The 27,733-nt window shown below is 42.3% G+C and overlaps 1 protein-coding gene across 4 annotated transcripts in view; it reads right to left on the bottom strand.

Annotated features, from left to right (window-relative positions):
• The window catches only part of LOC103481466 (zinc finger MIZ domain-containing protein 1), a 124,021-nt gene that overhangs the window by 17,899 nt on the left and 78,389 nt on the right, over positions 1-27,733 (bottom strand). For 3 of the 4 annotated variants that reach the window (XM_008436924.2, XM_008436923.2, XM_008436925.2), the window contains 3 exons: positions 27,262-27,381; positions 21,493-21,606; positions 18,699-18,804 (listed from right to left, as the gene is read on the bottom strand). In XM_008436924.2, coding sequence (XP_008435146.1) covers positions 18,699-18,804; positions 21,493-21,606; positions 27,262-27,330 — 289 coding nt within the window. In that variant the 5' untranslated portion in view covers positions 27,331-27,381. Of the gene's footprint in view, positions 1-12,046; positions 12,220-18,698; positions 18,805-21,492; positions 21,607-27,261; positions 27,382-27,733 lie in introns of those variants that run through there. The other variant, XM_017310895.1, reaches the window with a different exon arrangement.

The raw sequence follows: 27,733 nt of genomic DNA, 5'->3' as shown, positions 1-27,733 counted from the left end.
CGCTAACCCTGCTTTTTCCCGTTGGCAGTAGAAGAACCGGTCCGCCGATTCGGCTTCGCCACCAGCTCCCTGATCCTTCAATAAACATTATTGTTTCTGACTCGCTCTGTCTGACTGTGTTCTTGCATGTGGGTTCGCAACCTTAAAACCGACATGACAACATCAAACTTATGAGACTTTTATTTGTAGGAAAAACAACAACTTTGTATCATTTTCCCAACTTTCTGCTATTCTGTCACTTAAAAGCCAAATACAATTCACAGACATTTGTGGTTGTAATATTAGACGTGAAAAAGCTGAAGGGGTGTGGATATTTCATGTTATAAATCGTACGTATAATATAAAAATCTGTCCACCGAATGTCTTTTAACAATTAGTAACAAAAATATATTCTACAAATCTGTATTTACATCCTTAATGCTTTTTAAGCTAAATCTCTCCAACAGTAAAAAAAAAAAAGAAGACCTAATTTATAGAGGGAACTCATGGCTGTAATTATTCCTCATGGCCACTAGAGGTCACCCTGACTCTGTTTCTTCTACCCACACTCACCTACCACACGGTTTGACAGCCAACACAGTCTGTTGGATCATCATATGCTTTTCTTCTGCAGTGAATGTTTATGTACAAAGCACTCACTTTTCCTCCTCACTCCCTCTGATTTTATGTAGCTGCTGTCTGAAGCAGCAGAAACGAAAAAAGGGAGTGGATTCAATCTAAGGTAGCAACCCCTCCTTATGCTTCACACCGCTTCAGGACCTGGAGGGGTGGATGGGTGAGTGATTTTAGCTGCAGTTCATGCAATAATAATAATAATAATAATAATAATAATAATAATAAAAAGTCACATCAGTGTGACAGCAGAGAGTTCAGGCTGTCCTTGCATCTATACACACATGGTCTACCTTTCACAATAAAAAAAAAGACTTCGGCGAGTCACTGACAGAGGAGACACCAGGCTAATGGGGTTGATAGGAGGGCTGAGCAAACAAAAGCTGCTGACTGCCTTCACAAACCTGGCAACCCAGGTATGTGGCCACACATGGCTGCTTGCAAACACAGTACAAGCTTCACTGACACTGTACAACGCACAAATAAATAGGGCACAAGATGTCCTCTGACGCCGAGTTTCTGCATCAACACACAAGTGCGCTGCAACCACCCCCGCCCCCAAAAGGCACCTCCTATCCTTTCATTTGAACACTGAGCACACCAGCCTCGCTCTGTGTAAAGACGAGGGCTGGAATACAAAAGACGTGTACAGATGGTGCCAGCAGTCTCCCTCCTCTCCCTCCCGCTCCTTTAAAAGCAGCACGGGGCTCAGGCACAGAGGCAGCTGGGTTTTTCCTCCTCCTCCTCCTCCTCCTTCCCTCTTTTCCTCTTGCCTGTTCTTCGTGARGCAGGTGCCAGGAGACAGGCTGTGCAGCTTCTCTGGAGAATTGATCCGACTTTAACACGTCTGCGCTCTAGCTGACAGAAAAGGCCGCTCAGGTGCAGTTAAACCAAACACATCACACGCGCAGGTAAATGCAACTTGCAACTTCCCATCAATTAAATGCAACCTGATCCAAGTGTGGCTTATAGATTAATACATGTCTGTGTGAGAATGTCCTGCAGGGTTTTTAACAGCAATCTCCCTCTCAGTAGAGCTCCTTCTGATGGGGAGAGTTTTTCAGTTCAACAGCCTGGCAACCAGCCAGCATGTTACAGCTCAATTAGGTCCCATTATTCACTTSCAACAAGGGGTAACTTGCACTTCTTCATGTTGATAAACACATCTTCTGAATTCATCGGCTCAGGGTCAATTGACCCCATCGCCAATTTAAACCATAATTTCATATATACACATTATCAATGTTCCTACGTCATGGAATATAAGTTTTGATTTAGTCATTTATGTCCTATAGATAAATGGTAAAGTCATGCTCAGTGAAAAAAAAAACATCCTGCAGTAGGCGTCATTTTGTAGCGATCACGTTAAATCTTTCAATCAAACTTTAACAACCAATGATCGACAACCAAAGAAAATTTTACATTCCACTCAGTCAATTTGAGAAACAAAAACTGTTCAGTTATTCTGGTTTGACCTGGGATCATAATGTGGCAACTCAAATGTGGGGGACCAGAATCACAACCAACAGAAATAGGACCTAATATAATGTTTTCACCAAATAATCTCCTAATATCTGGAATAACAAGGAACATTTCTCAGAATCTTGTTTCTTAAGAGTGAGCTGATCCAGAGCCACTGACATGAGGCTTTCTGGCCACTTTCACAACCAACACTGAGAACTCCAGGCAAGGATAAGCAGAAGAAAGAAATGTCTACAAACGATTTCAACACTTTACCACTTAAAGAAGAATTATTCTGCTCTACTGTTGGATAAAAGTCTTATCCCAGCTCAGTTACCACCTCAACTAAGCACCAGTTTGTTTGAATGTACACCTCTGTCATTCACTTGGGGGATTAACTTGAGGTATCATATAACAAGAGGAGAAACACACAATCATTTATTCCTTACACTCCAAACCCTCCTCATCTCTCTTACGAAAACAACTCTCTGGATGATGGACACAAAAGAATTACTGTTTCTCTTTTCCATGCCACCCCACAGATGGCCCTTCAATGGACGTGTCTGTCTCCCTCCTGCAGCCAAAACTGGGGGAAAAAATWAAAAAAATAATAAAAAAATCGCCTCAGGTGTTGGGTTTCCAAATGTCAGTCTGAACAGATTCAAACTAGTGTTTCGTCATGTTTTTGTTGGTTTCCTTGGTGGCAAAGACTTTCTATCCCTCTTTCASTAAAGAGAAAAGGGACAGCCCTGTTTCCTTGGTAGATAGTCCCAGGGGGAACGGCAGAGTCTGAACCGTATTGATATTCTGGTGCTCAGCTGCCGCTGCCTGATGGTCAACCATGGCGAATGGCGGCAAACACATCTGCTGGGACTAGATGGGTGGTTCAGCCTCTTGGCCTCCAGCTTCCAGCCCTGTCATGAAGCCCCGGGGAGACATGACAAATGACATTGACTGCATCTCTGACAGTTGTTCAATGCTCTGTCCAATGATAATGTACACCCACCACCCCCCACACACATTACCATTGTCAAGTATTTTGCTTTGGCTTGCCGCATGACTGTTTGCATGCATCCAAAGCTTACTCACTTGTGACTGCCCATCAGTGTTGGGAGGACTGGGGCAACCAGAACACTTCTGGATCCAAAAAGAGAAATCTGGACTTGTATTTATTAGATGTACATCGTCATGGGATTACTTTGAAGTTAAACCAGTGACTTCATGCTAAAAAGTTCTTCCAAAGTACTTCCTAAACTTTGTTCAAAATCAATTAATTGAGAAGGACTAAAGGTTTCAGTGTGGTTTTTATTTTTATGTTGCTTGGAAAGAAGAGGCCTTTTAATGAACCATTTATGTGATTAAGATGTATTGAGCCAGGAAAATAAAACACGGARGAAACTCACGGTTTAGGAATAGAGTTACTTCATTTGGCTTAGACCTAAATTAAAATTTTGATGAGACATGAAAATCTTGGGAGAAATCCTCAATTCCAGGTGAGCTTTAGCAAATTAATCAAATGGACAATAATGCAAAAATAAAAGAAGGTTAGAGTGATTTCTCACTTGATAGTTAATGAAAGTTGAGTTTCCTTGAAATTCCAAAGAGATAACAGTAGTACAAACAACGACWCTTCACACAGCATCTGCTTCCGACTCCTTGCAGTCTTGAATCTGTTTTTTACATGGAAGCTTAAGTATACATTTTTTTTAGATGATTAAATTTGCRTTGCGCAGATCTTGAATCTAAGTTGACGATAAGGCAACGGTTGCAGTAGGGTTCTTATTTTAGTAATGMTCATCYAAAAAAAGGATTACTGGAAACTTTGACCACTTTGCACTTAAAGTAACTCAAAACTGAACTCTTGAGAAGCTTTCTCTCCTGCAACTAAACGGAACGCACACATTCTAAACTAAGAACKTTTTCACAAGACTACACTAAACTACAATCGGCGTAACCACAATGAATAAGGAATACAACAGCGAGTTGACGGGAGAGCTCTAAAAACATGGCATGAATGGCTTCCTCTACAAAAGGTCTAACACACACTTGCTGCCTCCTTTAAAAGACTGCTCTCCGCTCCTCTCTTTGTCTCTTTTCCTTTTCTAACTCCTCTCTTTCTCTCCACTTACTGGCTCTGCACTGCAGGGRAGGCAGCAGGTAAGGCAGATGCCAGAAGCTCTTATGATCCTCATCCAACCCCACCCGCCACCACCCCCCTCCTTGTTGCTCTGTATCTAATAGACACCTGCTCCCTTGTCAACCCTGGACAATCCACCTGGCATCGTCCCACATGGCGACTTGGCCACCAAACGTCCGCGTTAAAAACACACAGTGCACACCCAATCATCACATTATCAGCATTACAAATACACATGTCTCCACCCCAACTCTAATAAAGAAGACCACCATATTCGATGTACGCTGCTCGTCAAAAATCATGACCCCAAAACAGCTTGTTTGAAGACATCCAGCCAGAAGGGCTGAAAGGAGAACAAAGAGCATGAGCAAACTAACAAGGGCAGCTCTAGTGGGCTGCACTCTCCAGTTTTTGATGCCGCCTCTATTCACATTCTATTCCTCCTCCCTTCTTCTTCTCTGCCCAAAAAGGGGATGAATGGACRCRAGGCTCCTGCAGGCCAAAGTCAATTAAACTAAGAGTGAGTGTGGGGAGCCCCTGGAATCCCTGGTAACAGAAACTGTGCAAAACAACCAAGTTTGGTTTTAGTCAAAGTTTTTTTTTTTTTTTCTTACAGGAGTACATGGAGTACTTATGAGAACTTCTGAATAATAAATAAAAAATTACTTTAATGATTAGTTGCTAGTGCAGGTCTAGTCATCACCAAGCTGCCCTGGATCATAATCACAAGTGGCTGACGTGGATACCACCGGCTAGCTGTCAAGCATCCCTTTGTCGTCACCAAATTTACACAAGTGCTAATGCAATGATCCAATAAAAATGTAGCTTAATTTCATGTRACTGTGCAGCTTCACTCACCTTGGGATGCCAAATGCTTTGAGAAACTACAATAGAAGATAGTCTGACCCATTTTCTCATAATTCAGGTAATCATTCTTGATCACTTTGGTATAGCGAGCATTAAACTTTCAGCCCAAGACAGGCAATCAATCATTACAGAAAATGGGGAAAAAAAAAGAAAAGTGAGCCAATTGGATCTTGGCTTCCCTTGCCTTTTGCAGAAAAGAATTACAGGGCTTGTTAAATAATGGCAGAACAATACTAAACTAGCACCAGGGTTCCAATAGATTTTTAATTGCAAAATTGCATACTTTTCCTGATTCATGTTTGCTGCTTTAAAAATAAAATAAAAAATTTTATGCACATTTAAAAAAAAAATCTATTAAATTTAAATACAAACTTTTATTAAGAATGTATTTCAACAGAGGTTGTCTTGATGGCTGGATGGATGAATTTTATGGTTGATGTGTGGTCTCAATAAATAAATAAAAACGTTTTACCAATCAGTGTAAAAAAGCAGCATTGTGGATTGAAATAAACAGTTATAAAACAGCCCGTTTATTGAGACCAGACAACTGCCCCTGTCTGCACCTCATCTATGTCTTCTTTCTTGCATTATTTTCTCTGCGGCTCTCTTGGAAGCCGCCATACTGGAGTCCTGTCAATGAGTGCTTAGGATCCGCTGCCTTGCGGGGAGCCAGACTTGCTGGCTAGGTTTTATGGCCCATTTCAGGGCTGCCCCGACTTAAATACAGCCTCCTGCTGGCCACATGGCCACAATGTCGTGCCATGTCCATCCAAGGAGGAGAAGCTTGGGAGGGGGGAGGGGGATTTGCTGGAGGCAAACCAGAAAGGTTTTACTGAAGCCATGAGCATATGGGGCCAAGTGGAAGGAAAGAGAGTAGAGGCAAATAAAGGAAAACACAGATTTGATTTTATTGAAATCCRGAGTTCTTTAACTTCCCACTCATTCAAATGTAYCAACATTCAGATTGTAAAAGAAGCACAGTCAATCTGCTTGAGATGCAAATACAGATCTGTGAATGTGAAAAGGCTGAAATCCCGAATAAAAAAAATCAATAGARAGAAGATAAGATGTTTATCTTCAAAGAGAATCTTGGCTCTCTGCKTTCAGATAAGGATTATTACTGTAAGCCTTTAAAGAAATCTATTTAGTACTAAATGAATGCCAGTTGGAGCATTTTGTGATGTATTTGACAAAATTATGCAGATCTCATTGCTGCAACTGTCATGTCTTAGTTATGGTTAAACACAAGCCAACAGCTGCCTAAGAAAACCAGGTTCCTAACATATTYTCTCATAATGTATGCAACAATTATGTTTGTTTAACAAAAGAGCCCATATGGTTCAGACTCTTTTGAAATTTGTAAGACTGTTTACATCCTTCTGAGAATTTATTGTATGTACGTATACAGACCGACTTTCAAATATGTCTTTACTCGTTAAGATGACTGGATACAAACCTACATCTCGGTTCTCTGGTAGTCTGCTTCATCTCGCAGTAGAAGTTGCAGTAGTGTTCCCTGTCTTCACTTTTATTGCTATTTCTGCTTTTCAGTTGGACATTACGTTATTACGTAAATTGTTGATACCAAAATTTGCCTCCGAAGCCAATCCAAGTACCATTTGTGGTACTTTTTTTTTTCCAGTTTTTATATTTTTCCAATATTAATAGGTCTTTTAAATGTCATRGTATTACAGTGCATTCACATTAAGAAACGCTAAATGATTGATTAAATGAGTGGGTAATTGACATTCCAGTGGGSTTTTTATTAAGAAATATATTGTAACCAATGAAACCAATATCCAAAAAATGTGAACCTAAATAGTTATCAAAAATCAAACAAGATCACATCGATTATGAACTGTGCGACCGATGAACCTTTCACCTGCCCAAACAGCCACCTGTACTGACGCAGACTGTTTTTAACCAYGCACATCTCCGACCAGATTATCAAACCAGCAAAGACGCAGCTGACAAGAGCCAGATTGTTTCCCAAAGCAACAGGCTGCCATTAACAAAGCCCCAGCCTTAAGCCCCTGTCCACCATGATACTAATTAGGCAGAGAGCAGATGTGCCCGGAGTAGTGCCCACCTAGGGGTGCTGGACAGGGCCTGTAGTGTCACGGCTGCATATGCTGGTGGCTGATTCACCTGCGACCTTTTCACAGCACGCTTCAGGTCAGAGACTGTTTGGAAACGGGGAGGGGGAAAAAAGGACACTTGGGGGAAGCGGGTCCGGTCCTGGCACCCCTCTAGGCTCATTAGAGACGTCCATATGTGCAGCAGCTCAGGATCTGAATGAAAAAAGCTCCCTCAAGATAAACACTAGCGCCAAGTGGAACATTCAAACTTGATCCAGGATAAGATTATTGGGATACTAAATGTTTTCAAATCTTGCAGCTACATTAGTTCTATCAGGAGGAATGGGCCAGAATTCCAGCAACTTTCGTTCAGGAAGCAAGTAACTTGAGACGATTACACAAATACATGATTACCCATAGGTTTTATCATAAAATAATATAATAGATCTTGTCTAGTGACATAGAAGAAAAACAATTTCTGAACTGAGAGGTGGGGACGAAAGGTTAGCATTACCATGTAAAATAAAATCAGCAAAGTGTTTTCATCACATCAAGTAAATCAAGGTGTTGCTGTTTTGAATGCTTTTACATATTTGGCTCTACTAGACATCACTTTCTCCCTTTGCTWTAACTACCGTACTGATTGACAGTATGATCATTTGTTGAAGTTTTAAAGCTTTTTTTTTTTGCTGTCCCAGTGTGGTGATAAAAAAAAAAAACATCTTGTTTTTTTAGTGTGACCATTAAATCCTACCCCTGCATACAGAGAGTGAGCTTTGTTAAGCTGGGGAATATGCTTACCTCTAATTTATTGACAGCTTCAAACGTCAAAACATGTCATGTGGTAAATAACACTGTTGRAACATCCTGCTTAAATGAAAAAAATATGACACATCTTGTTTATTCACAGGTTATTACTACAGATCTWTTCGCCTTTATTTCGGACCCTTCTGTATTAAAAGTCAAGTCATCATATTCAGTCAAAGTTTAATATGTGATCTGTGAGCAACATAAGTGGAATCAAAATCTCTCTATTTTTTTTAATTTAACTGAACTATCACATARAAGCTGTGAGCAAGTCACAGGCCGTGGCTGTTTGTTGCTAATGTTCTTAAATTTCAGTAACAAAAAGGTTTCTTGGACAAATGTACATATCACAACAGCAATTRGTGTATTTCCRCATTCTGCTATTCCCCCGCTGAGAAAATGAAAATAAAAAGGTCAAAGCTGTTTGACCTTTGGAAAAATACTAAATGTCCAAGGCAGAGTGGAAGAGGTGAAGCTGACAGAGCAACAACGGCCAACAAGTTGGAGAAATCTTCTCCAAAAGCTCTTATTACAAACTTTTTTTTCCARACAGATCGAATGATTGTCCMCCAGAGTTAATTCATTTTCAATACACAATTAATACTGACTAAGGATAACGTAGGGTTGGTGACTCCACTACCTTATAAACGTATGCATGACCCTTGAATATTTGCACRTTATTACTTTACACTCAAAAACGCAATTGGTTTAAGATTTAATTTAAAAGCTCAACAAGACAGCTTATTTATAGTGAAGTGGAAGTATAGATGATTTTCTCATGAAATGAATACCTAAAAAGAGTGGTGTGCAGTTTAATTGAAATCCCTTTGTTCTGAAATCCCATAATAAAATCCAGCGCAAAAATCGCCTTCATAAGACACCRATACAAAAGTTAGTGTGAATCTAGCTCTTCTATGAAAGTCTGACGGGTTTGTTAGTGAACTTTAGTGAAAAAAAACAACAAAAAACAGCCTCATGAAGCCAAGAAATATGGCAGACAGGGTAAAGTTATAGAGATGATTGAAACAGAGTTCAGTCAGAAAACAACACTACAAAACTTTGAACATTTCAGAGAACTTTGTTCCAATTAATCAGTTACAATTGGAAAGAGTATGACGCAACTTCAGACCTAAAAATTGTGGCCACCCACCTAGACTGAAAGGCCGGGCAAGGACTGCATTAATCAGAGCAGAAGCCAAGAGACCCATGGTAACTCTAGAACAGTGGTTCTTAACCTTTTTTGAGGTACCAAACCCACCACTTTCATATGTGCATTCACCGAACCCTTCTGTAGTGATAAATAAAATATGTTTTTTTCCCCCAAATCCAAGACATAGGGGTGACCCAACTAGAGTCTAGTTGGGTCACTGCAAGATCATTAATTCTTCTTAGAGTCTCTGAGAACAGTTGCTCAAAATCTAGTCAGTGTTTTCAGCACAGTTGAGCTGACTGTCCAGGAACGACCCAAGGTATTTAAAATTTGCCACAGTTTCAACAGGTTGGCCATCGAGAGAAACTGGAACCACTTTAAGGTCTTGTTTAGATCATTTAATTAGCTCTACATTCTTAAGAGAAAGAAAAACTAATAATAAATAATAAAGACGTTGCGGTATTCTGATTTAGTAATGTAATTATATTAGTTGTGTTGCCACCCTCATGCCACTAGAGGCAGTAGCAACCCCAAAAAGATGCGGCTAAGGAGCAGATTTAGAAGTACACCGAAAGTTACATAATTTGGTAAAAACGGCGAGTTTTGCTGAAGTAAATAAAGACACAAGTTCAAATCCATGCTGAGAGAGGAGCTCCTTCAATCAGGGCTCCTCCGCAGCTCTGATTGGCTAAGCAATGTAACGTGATCCTCTGCAGCAAGTGATGGCAAAGCGGGGCGTCATCACGACTTTACACAAGTGTGTCTTCACCTCCGCAGCAGAGGCTCCGTGGAACCCCTGAGACAGACTCATCGAAACCCTGGGGTTCGATCGAACCCAGGTTAAGAACCACTGGTCTAGAAGTTCAGCTTGGAGAATCTGTTGAAGGGAAGTACTCCCCATATCTAGCCATTATGGAAGAGTGGCAGAAAGCATTAAGAAGACCCGTTTACAAACTGTGAAGGAGACAGAGATCTGGTTAGACGAGACCAAAATGAACATCTTTGGCCTACAATCAAAACAGTACATGTTCAAGAAGCCTGTGGAAGACTGCCGTGATTGTATATTCCACTGTGGGAATGATTTTCTTCTGAATACAAACCCGCTGGAGGCTGCAGAAGCCGTGGAAACGGCTTTTGCAAGGCACCGCATCCTTTCATGCGTCCCGCGATTTTCTGCTGAATTCAATTTAATTGTTGACCAATTTAATGAATTATTGAGTTGCCATGTAATTGATGAATTCTTTTAGGATTTTCTGTCACTAGTGACCTATTTTAATTGCTTGATGGGAAGGAAGGCAGAAGGAGGAGAGGACATGCAGTAAATGACCTGCGGCTGGGATCATAACCTCTGTGTATGGTTGTGCCTACTCCACAAATTTGTTTTATACACCTGAATTTGTACGTGTAAGAAAACTGGACACATTCAAAATCTAAATCTGCAGTTCATACTGCAAAGAAAACTGGAAATTGTTACTGGCAGGTAAATGGTTGACTGGGTGTGTCTCGGTTTATTAGTTTTCCATTTCAAAAAGCTGCATTATATTTGGAACAAACTTCCAGAACACTGCAAAACAGCTGAAACACCGAGTCCATTTAAATCAAAGCCAAACACCCACATGTTCAGAGTTGCCTTTGATTACGAGCAAATGGAACAACGCAGATCGTGCGGAAAACTGCTGCTGAACCATTGGATTCCTTCACGTGGAGAAACGTGCGCGCGCCCTTGGCTCCTGTCACTGCTTGACAAAACTGCCAAGAGGCTCATGGAAAACGCCGTCTCAAGTAGGTCAGAGCAACCCTTGGAGATAATCAAGGCCATTCTGACCCCTTCTGTGTCAGCTGTAAGTGGGTCAAATGCAGCAGTCAGCTGTTGAGCCTCCGTCATGCGGGGCGCTGCAAGCCACTCGTCATGCTGTCAACCCCCATTTGCCCGCCTGCGCCCAACAACGCAGAAATCAACCCTCCCTCTGTCCCTCCAGGGGTGGTACAAAGTGAAGCGCTCCTCTGCTGCAGAAGCACATCCACCTTCCCTCATGTCAATGATCGTCCTGTAGTAAACCCCCCGCCCCCCCTCAACACTCGTTATCTGTTGTCTCCTCCTTTTTGACAGCTCACAGCTTTGCAGCCTCGTCTCACTCAGGCTGTGGCAGTCAATCCTCCTCGGCACTCCTTCCATGTTTCAAAAATGCCAGCCGACTCCAGCGACGCCTCATCATTAATACAGAGCAAAAGGGAGCTCATGTGCCTGGAAAACACTTCTGAGCGCAAATCTGCAACGGCAAAACAAAAGCGATGCGGGGCAGCCTTAATCTCCGCACTACTGAAACCAGCAGCTATTTTAAAGCTCTCTTTCAGTGTCTTTTTTATCCCTCCCACCTTTTCTCTCTTCCATTAAAACATTCCTCCTCTCCCACCCCTCACCTCCCTCGCCCCCTCACCCCCACCACCCACCCCTCTCAGTGTCTCAGGGCAGCGGCTTCCTCTCTCCGTCTCCACCGCGTGTCCAGTGGCTGACTGCACAATACGCATCAATTATTCATGGCCGCGCTCTCCGTTTTGCAGGCAAAACCAATCACAGATGGAGTCGCCGCTAATGGGGTTCCTGCTCCACTTGCCACCGGCTTTTTTTTTTTTTTTTCTTCCTGCACTCAAGCAACAAATACCCCCAGAGACAACAAGGAGGAAAATAAATAAAAAAAGGGGAAAAAAATGGATAAGCTGCTGAAAGAGAAGGAAACTTCATAGAGCAAAGGAGGAGAAAAGGTTTGTGTTCAGAGAAGAAAGCAGGCGGCACTGCAAATCATTCACCATATAAATCAAGGAGCCGGCTTCGGCAGCAGGAAAGGGGTTAAAGACACAGAGATATATGGGGGAGAGGGATGGGGGGGAAGGACAGGCAGAGAGAGGGAGAGAACCAAATGCTTATCTCCTCACCTCGGATGTATGCAGCTGTTATTGATGTATCTTCTTTTTCTGTCTAGTGATCCATTGCTTGCTCTCCCAATACACACATCACACAGAGGCAGCCACAGCCACTTCGCCAGAAGGGAGAGAGCGTGAGGGGAGGGAGGAGAGGGGAGTGGAGGGAGAAAAAAAAAATGCAGGCAGCTCACATTTCAAACTTGCAGAGGGGGGGGTGGGGGGTGGTGCCTAATGTGCTAGACAGCCTGTGTCCTGGCCCGGGTCCAGAGCGACGAGTAAAAGAAGCCTCAATCAGTCGGCTTAGAGCTGCAGGGAGACGCAACGCGGGCGTCGCAGAACGCGCCACCGGAGTCGGTCCAGGTGAAGCCGCGGTTCCGACCCGCCAACCCTTGGCTTTGAATGCATTCACTGGACTTAATCCATCAAAAATAGCCATTGTAATTAAAGGGCATACAGGAAGAGGAGGAGGAGGCTTCTCGATGCACCGAGGGTCGGTATCAGAGAAGGAGGGGCCAATTAGACCACATTTGTCTCTGAGTAAACACCAGACCCACTAAAGCCTTTGGTTAAATAATTACACAGCTATAAAACATGTAAACTGCAGGTAGGCATGCCACCTGAGGCATATCATTGTGTGCAAATAAAACAACTTGCACACGACTTGTTTGTTGTTCAGATAAATATCGTTGCATCTCAGGAAGTCAGAGCGATCCCCAAAATATTCTCTTTTTTTCCAGGATTTCAACTCAAAGCCTGGAACATGCTTTTGCATAAATTTATGATGCACACAAAGAGAATGTATTTCAAGCATTGATTTGTTGTCATTATTGCAGAATATTGAAATAATAAATAGCACATACGAGACCAATAATGAAGAGCATAAAATACAGAATGTTATAAGCATTTGTGGTAAAAAAAAAAAAAAAAGCGGTCAAATTCACAGCTGTTCAGAAGACTGTTATTGATACCCTCCTTGAGGAGGGTAAGTCACAAGAGGTCATTGCTGAAGCAGCTGGCTGTTGGAGGATGGCCGTATCCAAGCAAACTGATGGAAACCTGAGTAGAAAGTGTGTTAGTTAAAAAAATAAATCACATCTCAAATAAGAATAGATGCGTACTGCACTCAATATGTACACAACAGATCTTTGAACCACCGAGTGACAGTTCACCTCTGCTCTTCAAGCACGATGCTTCTCACAGTTTTATTCAGAATTGGTTCAGTTGCAGCTCGTGTCTGTCTGTGGTTGCTCATGAAGCTCTGATTCCAGCACAGGCCTTGAGAAACTCCACCAAAAACATCATCGCAAACTTCTCAAGATTGTGGTTATGGTGCAGTTTTTCTTCCACTTAACTTTCCATTAATATATTTGGATACAGTATCCTGTATTTCTACAGCAGTGACCTTTCTTAGCTTACACGGTGAGTATCTGCTGTCTTTCCAATAATCTTGTTGACCAAAAAAAAAAAACATTTCTGCTTAATTGTTTTTTTTTTTTAATCTATAGATTTTATTTGCTAAAAATTGCTCAGAATCTGAATTTTGGCTTACCACTAGCTTTAAGTCATTATGGTCAAAATATACAGACATAAAAATGCTAAATAATGCAAAAATATGTGCACAATAAATCTATACGAGTTTCATTTTTTTTTGGATAGAATTACTGAAATGAAACGTTTTTAATGATGCTGAATGATATGATGCACCTGTAAAAATATGTATCCCAGTGCTGTCCAGGATGTAAAATCACTCCAAGAGAGGAAGGCCAGAGGAACTCCAAGGCTCTTATCTTTCTGCTCTGCATTTACTCTCCTGATATTTACTATCGGCTAAGTGTGCGGCGGGTGACTTACAGCCCTGCAGACCTTCTGAAAGTTAGCCCATCAATCATGGTTGGCTGGGAGTCCTCAGTGATCATAAAGTGCTCCGGAGAATTAGGTGCACATACTTCCAAGTACGAGGAACTTTAACCTCGTAAACTCCGGTAAGCAAAGGGGAAAAAAAAATAAAATAAAATCACACCACCTCGACAAGCTATTACTGCTTTACCAAATCCATTAAAAACATATTACAAAGTCATTTGGAAATTTGTTTAAAAGATAAACATCCATATTGTACGTTTTTTTGTTCCAATATTGGGCTTCCTATATAGTTTGGAAATATATTTCCAGAGCCTGAACAAGTGTAGAGAAAGATATTGAAGAATGAAAGTTAAAAAAAAAAGTTTTTATAAACCTTTAACATTTTAACATTTCCTCACCTGGCAATAAAAAACTTATTGCATTGTTTTGGGAATTTTGCATGACAGACAATGCAATTGCAAAGCGGAATTATATCATCCATTGTCTAATCTCCCTCGTCTTTCCAGCGTCAAGGGAACATGCCGTCTGTCCATCACATCACATCACAGAGACAAAGAACCATGCTACCAATGTTGAATGCAACTAATACAATAACTGCTCCCCCCTAAACCAAACTGACCAATTAACCTAAGGCTCAGACTTTTGGAAGTGCTTGCAGAGAACTCACTCAAAACGTAATGCAGAAAAGCACTGGCTATGAATCTTACCCAGGACCTTCACGCTGTAAGGCAGCAGTGCTAAAAACTGCGCCACTGTGCAGAGAAATGAGTTCATTCTCAGTATAAATACACTCAGATTTAATCCATTATCCAAAAACAGAAAGACTTTGCACAACTGCAACTTGGCCAAGAGGTGGCCGTTCATCTAAACTTGCAGATTGTGAGAGCATTGATCAGAGAAACAGCCAAGACACCCACGGAACCTCTGGAGGAGCTGGAGAGCTACATAGCTCAGGTAGGAGAATCTATCAGTTTTGTGAGTCACACACTCCACAAAACTGGTTTACGTTGAAGAGTCGCAGAAGGAAGAAGCTGTGAGGATACAGGAAAGATTGAGAAAGCTTAATCCAGAGACATTACAAGACACTGAATCTAACTGCATGCAGTAACAAACAGGTGGCCACACTGCATTGCCTTTATCAAGCAAGCAAACACAACACCCACACCGTCTCTGGATCCCGTTCGCTAATGCCTTTACAGATTAGAAAACACCCCCTCGATGTTCCGCCTTGCGCACCCCTACATTCACAGCAACATGAAACAAAACAATAAGAACACTTAGGGTTTAAAAAAAAATAAATAAAAAAATCAGACTGACACTGTTAACTACAACCCGCAGTGTTTAAAGATCGAATGTCATGAATGTGTAAAATGAGTATAGCACCAACCGAGCCTGACCAGCGCGAGAACTAATTATCTGCTGAATGGCTGCTTTGCCAGGCGTTTGTTACATGGAGGGGATGAATGGCCCGAGGAGCTGAGAAACTCCAGCCTGCTGCTCCCTCTTATAAGTCGGCGCCTCTTTTCACTCTTTTGAGTCGAGGAATTCCAACAACCCAGTCAGGCGCAAACGATTGGGAATGCGCTGCTCGGAAGACATTGCAATCACGCTTCCTCCCGCCCCACAACCCTCCCAAAAAAACTATTGTATGCCGTCAGGTGGTTCAGAGTGACGCTGACGGGATAGATCTAACGGGGTTTGTATTGACGGAGAGACGACAGAGAGCAGGGACTTGATGAGTTTATCCACACCGGGGCGAGCCGGGTGATCTCGCTGCTTTCAGGTCGCCGCAGCCTCACGTGCACAGCTTTGCCCTGGCGGTCAGACAGTCTCAGTAATCACAGATTAATAGAGCAGGCTAATCCCATTCACAGGCAGGTCACTGTGAGCAGACAGACACCCTTCCCCCAACTCTGCAAAAAAAAAAAAAAGAAAAAAAAAAGGGGCAAACGGACACCACGCCACCTCCCGACACCCACCCTGTTAGCAGTTCAATTCACTGAATCACACATTGTTGAGCTTTTCAATTCCACTCTGATCACAAGGGATTAGGTTTGCAACCGGCATTATCTTAGCTTCTACAATCCCTTTAAATATGCCAGCTGATACCATCAATTGGTCGAGATAATAAGGCTTTAATGAAGTTTTGCCCTCTCACAATAAAAGAAAGCAAAAGCTTATTCAGTAAATTATTGGAGGCATTTCATGATTAATCAATTTGTCAAAGCTACAAGCCGTTTCAGCTCTGAGCTGACTGCGCACATTGATTTCCACCTAAACCCCTGCCTCCCTCAGCACAATTTAGCAGGAGACGCGTTTAGAGGGTTATCAACGGAAATGTAGCGGCCAGCGACCACAGCGTGTCAGAGCCGAGGCGAGTGGGAGCCGCTGGGCCAAATCTGATTAACTTATTAGCTCTGTCCACTGATCTGATGTCTTCGGAGCATAGAGGCTGACCGTTTTTCTCACCCCGTTTAAAATAAAATGTGAGCAGAAAGTAGTCATGTGGCACAAACTCCTCCAGAAAAGTTTGCACAAGATGCCCACATTGGGGCCAGACCCAGAAGTCAGCATTAGGACTTTATTCCAAGAGTTTTATTAGGAAAACTTCAAAACTTAAAAATGGGCTTCAGATGGACTCAGATATTAATCTTTAATTACTTAAATTTGAATCATTTTGAAATTTAGTTAGGATTTGGTTAGTTTGGTTTGGATTTAACAAATGTTGTAAACTTAGCACATTTATAAAAAAAAATAAAAAAATAATCCATCCATTTTCTTGCACCCTTGTCCCTTGGTGGGGTCGGGAGGGTTGCTGGTGCTCATCTCAAGCTAACGTTTCGGGCGAGAGGCGGGATACACCCTGGACAGGTTGCCAGTCTGTCGCAGGGCAACACAGAGACACACAGGACACACAACCAATCACACACACACTCACACCTAAGGGCAATTTAGACAAACCAATTAACCTAACAGTCATGTTTTTGGACTGTGGGAGGAAGCCGGAGTACCCAGAGAAAACCCACGCATGCACAGGGAGAACATGCAAACTCCATGCAGAAAGACCGGGGCCGGGAATCGAACCCTGAACCTTCTTGCTGCGAGGCAACAGCTCTACCAACTGCGCCACTGTGCAGCCCTAAATAAATAATTGAAATCAAATTTCAGTCCACAAATTAACTGACTGCAAAAACAATATGACTTATATGGCTATTTTTGATGGATTATAATATGACTTTTGTCATTTTTAATCCGCACGTGTGATACTTGCATTCTTTCAATTTAAATTTAATCATTTTACAACCACCGGTACTTTCAAATTTTTGTTAATACAAATAGGTTTTACTCATAAGACCAGAACTGAAAGAGATAAATAGACATAAAAGTGGCATGCAGTTTAGATTAAAAAGTGACTGCACAAGCAAACTTGTGAAATAAATAAGCAAATATTGCAGCTCTGCAAAAATTGTTTTTTTTCTCTCTTAAGTTTAGATTCACAAAAAAAACTAATTGGGCATACAAAAAAAAGCAGATTTACAGGGACAGCTATTGCTGCCCACGCCTTGGTGCTCTTTTGGTGGCGCCACTGTCAAGAGATTAGCATCTGCTATTAAAGTCTTTTTAAATCTATCAGAAAAAGAAAACGGGCTTTCTGAGAAGTCTCCCTCTCCACAAACACTGACTCATCCGACTCCCATCAAACTAATAATACATTTGTATTTGTACAGTGCTTCCCCAAGTACTCAAAGACGCTTACTGGCCCCATCATGTGATTCTCTCCCTTCCTCTGTCGCACGGCAACAGCCCCCGCCGGACATCAGGCGAGCCAGTCTTGCCCCCTGGGATCTCTGTGGGAGTGTCCTTTTAGAGTCATCTCCTCCAGCTTCTACAGGCTGTTTTCTCTGGAACTTCAAAAAAAAAAACAAAAAAAAAAAACACCCCCTTCTCTCCGCAGCCATGCCGGAAGCACATCCCTGTTCTTTCCTCTGAATCCGTCTCCATTCCAAAAATAATTGCCCATGAAATGCACTTTAGGATACCACCCAAACGAGACCGAGCTCAGCTTTCCAAATGATTACTGTAGCAGGAAATTATTCAGACTGCGGATCAATTGGCAATCTTATCTAAGCTCATAAAATAGGCCCTGAGATTTGATTAAGCATTAGGCAGAATTAGAACATTTGGCTGTCTTAGTTATTTGCAGACAGACCGATTCCTAACTCTTAGCTGAAATAACAGCGGCATGACCTGCGCATAAAGCAGAGAAAGGAAAATCAAACACATGCAAAATTAAACCAATATGTGGCTGTCACTCTCTTAAATCAAGAAGGCTCAGCAGCATAGTCAAGCGCAGGTTTTCCCATGACTCATGAAAGGTGGAAACCACAAATCATCACCTGCGAAAGATCACAAAATATTTCTTATCTTTTCCGCTACCGACACATCTTTATTCCCGCCACGCTCCAGCTCATCGTTCTCCCAGCTTGTAAAACACCTTTAAGATATCTGCATTTTCGCCAATAACTCATCAACTTCTGCAGATGTCAAAACTCTACAAACACAAAATGTCGTCAGCAGTGATGACAGGTTTCCGGCCCGGGTCACACACGGATTATTACTCTTCATCTGAAACCATAAATCAAGTCTCTTTGTTTCCCTTGAGATTAAATGGAAATTATGTCAATGTGAGCTGCTGCCAAACACGGCTGTGGGTATTTTTTACTATATATATATATTTTTAGGACGTGTGCTCTCGGCAGTCATTATAAAAGTACCGGGTTTGCAAATAAAACTCTGGTCTTACCTGCTGATTTTGGAGTGAACTTGTCCCTGTTGGCGGCGCAGACGGCCAGGAGCCGATAGCCCAGGTCCAAGTCGAAGCCTTGCTGCGCTGCTACGCGGCTGACCACCTGGACCCAGTGAGAGGAGGCAGGACGGTTTTTAAAAGAATCACAGAAAAATATGATCGTGACCATTTTTCAGTGGCGTTGGTGTACAGTACAAAAGTTTTAGTCGTTCTTACACCTGTTTAGGTTTAAGAGGGTTGCTGTAGTATTTAGTCGCACTACAGGAAAAAAAAAATCTAATTTAATGGGCTTTTGTGTGACAGACCAACAGAAAGCAGGGCATATTTGGAAAGTGGACAAAAAGGTGACAATATTTTCAGAATCTCTTGTGAAAAACAAAATCTGAAAAGTATGGGGTGCATCTACATTTAGATGTACACTTAAGAGCTGAAGTTACTCTTCATGTCTTTACCAGCTTTCCATATGTAGAGACTGATTCTGCCTTTTTTGTTTTTAATCACAAAAAAAGTTCAAGTTCAGTAAGATTAGTTAGAGTGTCTCTGAACAGCAAATCCTGCCACATATTCTAAATTGGATTCAGGACTTTGACTGAACCATTGTAGCAGCACATACATATGCTTTGATCTAAATAATTAAATTGTAGCACTGGTTAGCACATGTTGCACATGCTGAAGCATTTCTACATTTGTATTTATGTCATAGAAATGGTTGGGAAATGTTGACAACAAATTTTAAATGAATATTTTCTTAAGTTATTCCACAGGTCAGTTTCCATCAAATTCTACAAACGCTATATGTTTTTCAAACCTGAAATTCTGTAACAGTGAACCATCCGTCTTTATACGATGATAGTAAAAAGTAAGGGACAGACATGACAAGTTTAACTCTTCTCGAGGACGCTGCATTTCACTTTATCTTGATCTAGTGACCTTTTGGCAGCATCAAAGATCCAATTCGGCTTAAATGATGGAGACACTAAGAGTTTATAGCTTCCATATGAGTCGGTTGACAGCAGGATGAGAAGCAAATGTGGCCTCCAGTGCAGAGATGACCCACTGAGAGGAAACATTAGGAGACACATCAACATGCCATCGGAGGCGATGTAAATCACCATAATGTCCTGCAACAATCCTTTGATTTACCCTTACCATTATCAGCTCAAAGAGAGCTCCTCAACCCTCCAGGACATACAGGGTTCTGTTTGGACCCACTTCGAGATCCTGTCCTTTCAACGTCCCGTCGTCACACTTCGAGACGAGTTCTGAGGTTGCGGAGCTGAACTCTGCCGCATGCACCGTGTCATTATCTCCAGTAAATATAGTCCTGACGTGACACCAGCTCAGGATACGTACATCTGGGCTTTATTTAGAGGAATGTCCCATTAAGCAGAAGAAATATGAGCGGAGACGGCCAAATTAGAATCTGAGCTACTGAGGGAACGTTTTCCTAAATGGTAATTTCAGTGTAAAAAGTGGTTCCAATTCCAGGTCTTTAATTGTACGCAGTTGGTGGAGTTGAGGTGGGTTTGTCCTCCACAGGGCCAACATGTGTGTCATATCTTATACATTAAACCAGCGACACAAGCCGCTTCACTGTTCAGGAGTAAATTGTGACAGAACATTTGTCATCCTCAGATGGTGATTGACTAAACAGTTCTCTGAAAGAGTTTGAAAGCTTGGGATATTGTTTTATATTCCAACCCCTGATCTGTCGGCTGAGTTCCTTGGTCTCTTTGATGCTGTTTGTTCACTAATGTTCTCTAACAAACTTCGGGTGCCTTCACAGAACACATTGAATCACACATAGGGGAAGTCTGTTTATAAATTAGGTGTAAACATATATATATTTTAAGGGTCTTAGAGTAAAGTGGAATGAATACAAATGCATGTCGCATTTTTCCATTTTTATTTGGTTAAAAATCTTAGGAAATTATGCACCCCCTTTTTTTTTTATTTTTGTTGGTCTGCCACATAAAGTCCCAGTGAAATAAATGGAAGTTTGTGGACGTAATGTGACAAAACGCTTTGTACTTTTTACAAGACACTGCAGGTGAAAACATGAAATCCACGGGACGGAGCGCTGTGTAATTTTGCAATTACATTAGATTAACTCGGGGTCTACAGAGCTCATAAACTAAAAGGAAGAAGCCGCGACATTTTCACGGCAGGACACAAATTGAATTGGCAGAATGGAGGAGAAGTCACCTGCTGGTGCACATTAAAGCAGCGACAGAAGCAGTCGCTCGATGTGTCACAGTGGCTTCGCTGACTTTCGTGCACTGCTGTAGGGGATACAGGCTGCACTTAAAGGTGCAGCGTATTTTTCTTTCATCTGTTGCTAGCAGCAGCGCGTTAAAGCAAAGGTGACAGGTGAGTGAAACCTCTGCAGTCCATGCCAGTGTTCTTTTTGAGGGTATTTTCTGTATCCATGGCAATAAAGGGTCATTTCAAGACAAGAAAAATTTATATTTTCTTGAGCACCAACCATTGCTTTAACACTCGACTTGATTAGTTGTTTTATTTTTCATTAAATTCACCAGCCTCCGCACAAGCTGTTAATGAGGTCACTGAAAGGAGGATAAATCTGAGTGCTTCCTCTTGTACAAAGTGCTTTTTTTTTCTTTTTTTTTTAACCAGTGACCTTATTGAAGATCAGGCAAGAAAACATTAGCTGTCTTATGTCCCTGAGAGAGTTACGCAAAAAAGCCGACACAGCAGTTGTTTTTAGCGGCTCTTTTCGACGCCCTTGAAACAACGAGAGCGAGGCTGCGGGGCAGAGCTGGGGACTCACCGTTAGGCATCCCATCAGGCTTTGCTCGAAGGGGCGCTGGAAGGCTCGGGGGTCTCCGCACCAGTCCAGCAGCTCGGTCGCCGCTGTTTGGAAATTTGCTGGATTTTGTAAGTGCTGTGAGGAAACAAAGAGGACAATAAAACTGCGAAGTGTGCTGAAAATCAATTAGCTGCTGTTTAAAAGCAGAACAGAAGACGGGTGATGGACACAACCGCATTTACTGTCCAGCTAAAGAGAACAGAAAGATGAGATGACGGTCAATAAAAACGGTGAAAAATTTTTTCTCGACGGTTACAAAATGAATCAAAATTTACACCACAAGTTCAGAAGTGTCACCAAAGGAGGAAATACCCTCCCATTTGTCAAACAGCCTTACAGGTGTATCTCCAAAAATGAGAAAATCAATGAAAACTCATCTGTATCAGAAATTCAATTCAAAAACTACAACTCATTACATAATGATATAGATTTATTCTGCACAGAGTGATTTATATTTCTTAATGTGTCGCCTAATTATTATAGCTCACAGTTGATGAAAGCCCCACAATTCAGTTTCTCAGCAAACAAGACTATTTTATAGGTCCTCAGAAAAAAAACAATGCTGTGTCATTGTTTTTATGGAAAAGACTGCTGACCTCAGAGTCGTCCAACAGACAGGCACTGATACCGTCCACGAGGAGGGTATGCCACAAGCTGCTTTGGTGAAAAATAAAGAAAAGCTGCTTGTTCACAGAATGTTGTGTCCTAAATTTTCAGAAAGTTTAGTGGAGGGGAAAAGTGTGGTATCGCACTGTGTGATTTGTCAGTTAGCTGGTCTGACTTGAACTTCACAGAAAAATAATTTAGTATTATCAAGAAAAACATGAGAGACACCTGAGCCAACCTTGCAGACAAACTGAAGGCTGATATTTAAAACAACCTGGGATTCCTCAAGACTTCAGGGAGAAACAGGTTGATTAATTGTCTCCAATGACACGCCGCATTGATGATGCCACTATTATCACTATTATTACACTGTTATTTACAGAATTTCCCACTACTCACTGAATTTTTTTGACAGCATAATGGCTGCCATTTGTAAAGCAGCCAATCCAAGAGCAACATAAATTTTTCTTGCCGCTGATTGGACGGCTCAAGCGTAAGGAAGAGGAAGAGTAGAGACGTAAGCTGCTGCAGTAGTGCTAAGATTGTTTCCACTAATGTATTAAATATTGATGATGTGTGCGTTTCACTTTATAAATTGAATTGTGGTTTCGCTTGAGACCCCATCTTCACAGCAACAATCCTGACCGCGGTTCTGTTTTACTTTAAATACTTTGAAAAATAAATAGAGAAAACGGATCTACCCATCACAAGCGGTCACTTCAGCTGTGAAAGCTTTAAAAACCTCAACATAAACAACACTCAGGAGTTATCTGGAGCCTTTACAGAGATCACACACAAAAACCTTTACAGTGCACTTGCTCCAAACAGGAACAAATGGACTCCCACTCCACGAAATCAAAGGTAAATAGAGTGGGTAGTCATCTTAAAGCGAACCGCTGTCTTCTTAATGTGTGTGTGTATTGCTTTGATTTCACTGTCAGAGAACTGCTTTTTTCCTGCTTGCTCTTTAGGGGGCAGCAGAGGTCAGGATTTGATAAGGCGGCTTTCGTATCAGTTTGTGAAGCTGGCATTTGACGGGGGCTGAGGGGTGTTGGGAGGGACGGATGAAACCAGGCTCGTTTATTTTCTGCTTTTGTCTGTGACTGTGATACGCTAAGGGAACTCATGTTGAAGTGAGACGTGGCAGAGTTCCAGTGCATGCAAGTTTCTGAAGGTGGTTAAAGTGAAACACATACAGATGCTAAATTTAGGAGAGTCTCTGGAAGCTAGACAACACGCGCAATCAGCGCACCGGGGATGGAGCGGGAGAGAGGAGGAACTTGTTGGAAGGGAGGGGAGAAAGAAAGCACACACCGCCACTTGGGCTTGAAGTGATTACTGTTCTTTGCACTCGGAACAATTGGTCCCACCAGTGTGGCTGTCACACGGAGTGCTTGGCACTGCCATGCCACAGATGTTCCCCTCTTTATGGCCAAAAAACCACCAATCAAACCCAAACCAGTGGCCAAGAAAACACCCTCTACCCACTCCGCTACTCTAGCGCTCGCTCTCTCTGACTCAACATTTACACACCAGTCAAAGCTCGGCTCAGTTCGAGGGGGGAAACAAAGATGGACAGGACGTGCAGCGTCCTGAGAGTCGCACACAGCCCTCCTCTGTATTCGCGTCTGGAAAACAACAAGCACATCTGCAGCCTAACTGGAAGTGACAGAGCGTGCGATCTGGCAAACACGCTCTTTCCATTCAACAAAAATAAATAAATAAATTGAAAAAAAAAATGCTGCTGTTGTTCTACATTCATCGGCGCAACAGAGAAACATATTAATGGAGGCAATTAACCCAGGAAAAGGAGCTCAGCAGCAGCGAGACAAAAACAGCTGTGCGGTCTAAGAAGCAGCAGCAGCAGCAGCTCCACTTTATCTTGAAATATTGGTGCTAAGGAGTTGGAGGAAGTGCTCCTGCAGGGAGAGGACAGTTTGCAGGGTTCTGCAGAGCCTCCACCACATGTATGCATCATCAGAGAGTAGAGTTTGACAGCAAAACCGGCTTCCCCACTGTTAGAGGAAAATAGTATCTCCGAAATAGATACCAGCAGTATCAGACAACCCATCTTTCTCACAAAGTATTCACAACGGTGCAATTCAGAGATGCGAGAGAAAAACAAACTGTCAGGGAAAATATGTGCCGGGGAGAAATCAGATTGCCGTTTTTAGCATCTGCTTGGAGGTTATAACCCGAGCAAATGCAGTTGCTCTTCTGTGCGCGAGCTCTCCAAGGTTAAAAGACGTGTTCTTGTGAGGTCGTTGCCTTACAAACTCTAAAACAACACGCAGTGGCTTGCAAAAGCATTCAAAAGCTTGAACTTTTCACATTTTGTTATGTTACAAACGCAAAGGTTTCATCTCCTACACCAAAGTAGTGCATAATTGTCAAGTGGGAGGAAAATGGCACATGGTTCTCAAACTATTCTTACACATAAAAATCAGAAAACTGTAGCATGCTCTCTATGCTATGCAAGTGACAAACTGTCATTTGTGGCACAAATGTCACCAATGGCAAAGCTGTACGTGCCGCTGACTTGGACTCAGGATGATAATCTTGAGATCCGACTTGAACTTAGAAAATGTTCTTGGACTTTGGCACACTTTTGTGAGGTAATGCCTACACTTCTCAAGGCCAATAGCACTGTGTTTCTTTGTCTTACCAAAGAGAAACTAATATTCTGCTCCAGGTTCTTAAGTAAAAGATCCATTCATTCATCAGATAGCGTTTGGCTGAGTTATTGTTTAAATATCCCATTATTGCAATTTTACAACGGAACAGTAATTTAAGAATTACCACAGCAATGATTTTCTGATCTGACTTTCAACCCTCTGATTCAATCACGCTGACAGATTCCAATTTCCTCCACTTTATCATCGCGCTCAGCAGCAATTCATCATTTGAGCAACAAAATCAATTTGTTACCCTGTCCGCCGCTCCGGCTGGGAGCAGTCACACGGACGTGTCGCATCTTCCAGGAAGCAACACTTAACAAAAGGCCGCGCTTCATTTGTATTCCCGGGCCTTTCTTTGAGATGCCAAAAAATTTCCAGCGCGCGCACGCTACAGTTTCAATTAAAGCAAACAGCTGGATTGGTTTACAATATTTCCTTAATTATTTTAATAGCTTGGATATTGGACAATGGGGAGCGAGGGAGGGGGAGAAGATAGCGAGTTAATTGTTCTGATCTCCCCTGATGATCATCTTTGTGCGCGGGGAGGAGAATAGACGGCCAGCTGAATGGGCTCGCCGCTAGTCTAATTGGCAGGACATAAATGGTATTTATTATGCGGGCCTTCCAAACCCTGATTGTCTGCAGCACAAAGCTCGCCTCTATTAGCAGGGTGCTGGCTCTTACTGGTCGATTTGAAATGACCCCACGCTTTAACCATTTATTAGATAGACTGGAGGCCTACTCGTGTGCCATGGATCTCTCTAATTGGTGTGTTTACCCCCGCGCTGCCTCCTCAGGCGCTAACGTCGGGATGTATTTGTTTAAATTTTTGTCCTGCCGGGTTAATACGTTTAACCTCAAAACATTTGAGCTGTGTAAACTGTTGTTAGACACCAGCAAACCCCTTTTCTGCACTTGTGTGAACCCGCTTTAATAGACCCTCTCCACGTTCATTAGAACCAGCGGAGTGGATATTGAATTATTTAACACCCTGCTGCGATAAAGGTAGCCAGGGTGAGGACTGAGAGTGTTTACCTCTCTTCGTCTTATTACTTAAAAACATCAAAGCCACATATTGTCTCAAGCTGCTCCCCCACTGGATGAAAGGATTTGTCACGGACATGTTTAAGTACGACGAGCACCACCTCAAAGGCCTACTTCGTGTCGTTCCGAGGGACCTCGGCGCTGAGCCGAGAAACAAATGTGCCGTTGGTTTAAGAGCCGGGATCAGACCCCCGCAGTCTGGAATTTACGTGACTGTGTGTCTGTGTAATTCTTGCCGGTGATTCGTCCCGCAGTAAACTGCCGAAAAGCGGGAACAAAAGGATTTGTTGGGAGTCAGCGGTGGTGGAGGAGGATGGAGAGCTTCTGCTCTTTGACCCCGGTCAGTAACCCGAGTCACACCAGAGTTCTGACAACAGGAACCGAGCAGGTTAGTCACTTTACTGCGGTCAAGTGAGAGTGCTGAGGAGCATTCTGACTCTGATGGTTAGGCTGATCATTTTCCAAAGTTCTTCCTGCTGTAGAGTTAAAGAGTCATTTTGCAGTTAAAATGACGTACACAAAGTGATTAGAGAATATTTTCTTCACAGCTTTAAAGGCTGCATGTACAGTAATTATATACTATAAGTGTATAAGAAAAACTGACACATAAACTAGTATGAAATTAGCAAACCTGGACATTTTGATTCTAAATGAGTAAAACTGAGCTTTTTTTTGGTGCAGATTTTTAAGACCAGGATGTCCACTAAATGTGCCATTTATCTTTTTTTAAGGTATTTGTCCTGATAGGGAATTTGTGAACAGCTCATAAGTTTTGCGTCGTGGCAAAGAGGCTTTCCTACCTTAAAGACTCAAAACTCATCAAATAAATCATCAGAAGACAAGTGGAAATTGAATCCAAAACATATACTGCAAACACACTCAACAATTAGAAGAACTGTTTGATTGTTGTAGAGGCAAAAAAAAGTAATTTCCAATTCGTCTGAGTTTGTAATTGGGTGTTGTTAACTGCAGGCAAACCTCTTTCCCAGCAGAGCAATAGAAGAGAGTGGTTGATTTTTAGAGCTTTGATGAGGTGGATAAGATCAGCTTCACATGTAAGTATCAACCAATCACTGATCTCCCGAAATAAAACAAAAAAACAACAAAAAAAAATCGAGCCAATTATTGGTGTACCCCTATTTTAAATTAAACGTGACTAATATAATTTCTTTACCCCTACCACTTAAACACCTTTTACATATTTTATTGAGAAATGCGAGACTCCTCTCATTTTTCCAATCAGAAACACACTTCTCGGCTGAATGAAAATAATTTTCATTTGAAATTCGCCGGGGGTTCCAAACGATTTTTGGGGGCATAATTTTAAAATAACATGGCTGCCGGAAGCCAGCTCGAAATCAGATTGCAGAATGAGAACCGGTGCCGTCCCCCTCCGCCTCACCTGCTTGATACACTGCAGACGATCATTGGTCTGCTGAATGTGTCTGTCCATCGACGGAATCGAGTTCATGTTGATTGTCCCCGTCTGGCCTCTATCTGCCAGCCATTAAACTGGAGAGTTCTGTAACAGAAACACAGACAAGTGTTAAGGCTCAGCTCCAAGGGAAGCTGCTGATCACATCACCACCAGGATACAGCCTCCCTCCCTCTCTCTCTTTTTCTCTCTCTCGCTTCCTCTGTGTATGTGTGTATGCTGTGAGTCAAGCAGGGAGATATTGATTTGGCAGGTGACAAGCACCTCGCAGAGCCCAAAGGATGACATTCCCTCTCAGCTCCTGTGACACCCTTAACAAGCCCCGGCGGTTGCCCCCCGTACACCTTTGGAAAAGACACGCTGGACTTAAGGCAGGATGTCTGACCGTGTTTAAAGTGCCTCTGGGTGAAAATGAACCGAGGTAGGGAGGGACACACAC

Source organism: Poecilia reticulata, linkage group LG19 (genome assembly GCF_000633615.1).
Source record: "Poecilia reticulata strain Guanapo linkage group LG19, Guppy_female_1.0+MT, whole genome shotgun sequence".
In the NCBI taxonomy this organism is placed as follows: domain Eukaryota; kingdom Metazoa; phylum Chordata; class Actinopteri; order Cyprinodontiformes; family Poeciliidae; genus Poecilia; species Poecilia reticulata.
This window is presented reverse-complemented; position numbering and strand designations above follow the sequence as displayed.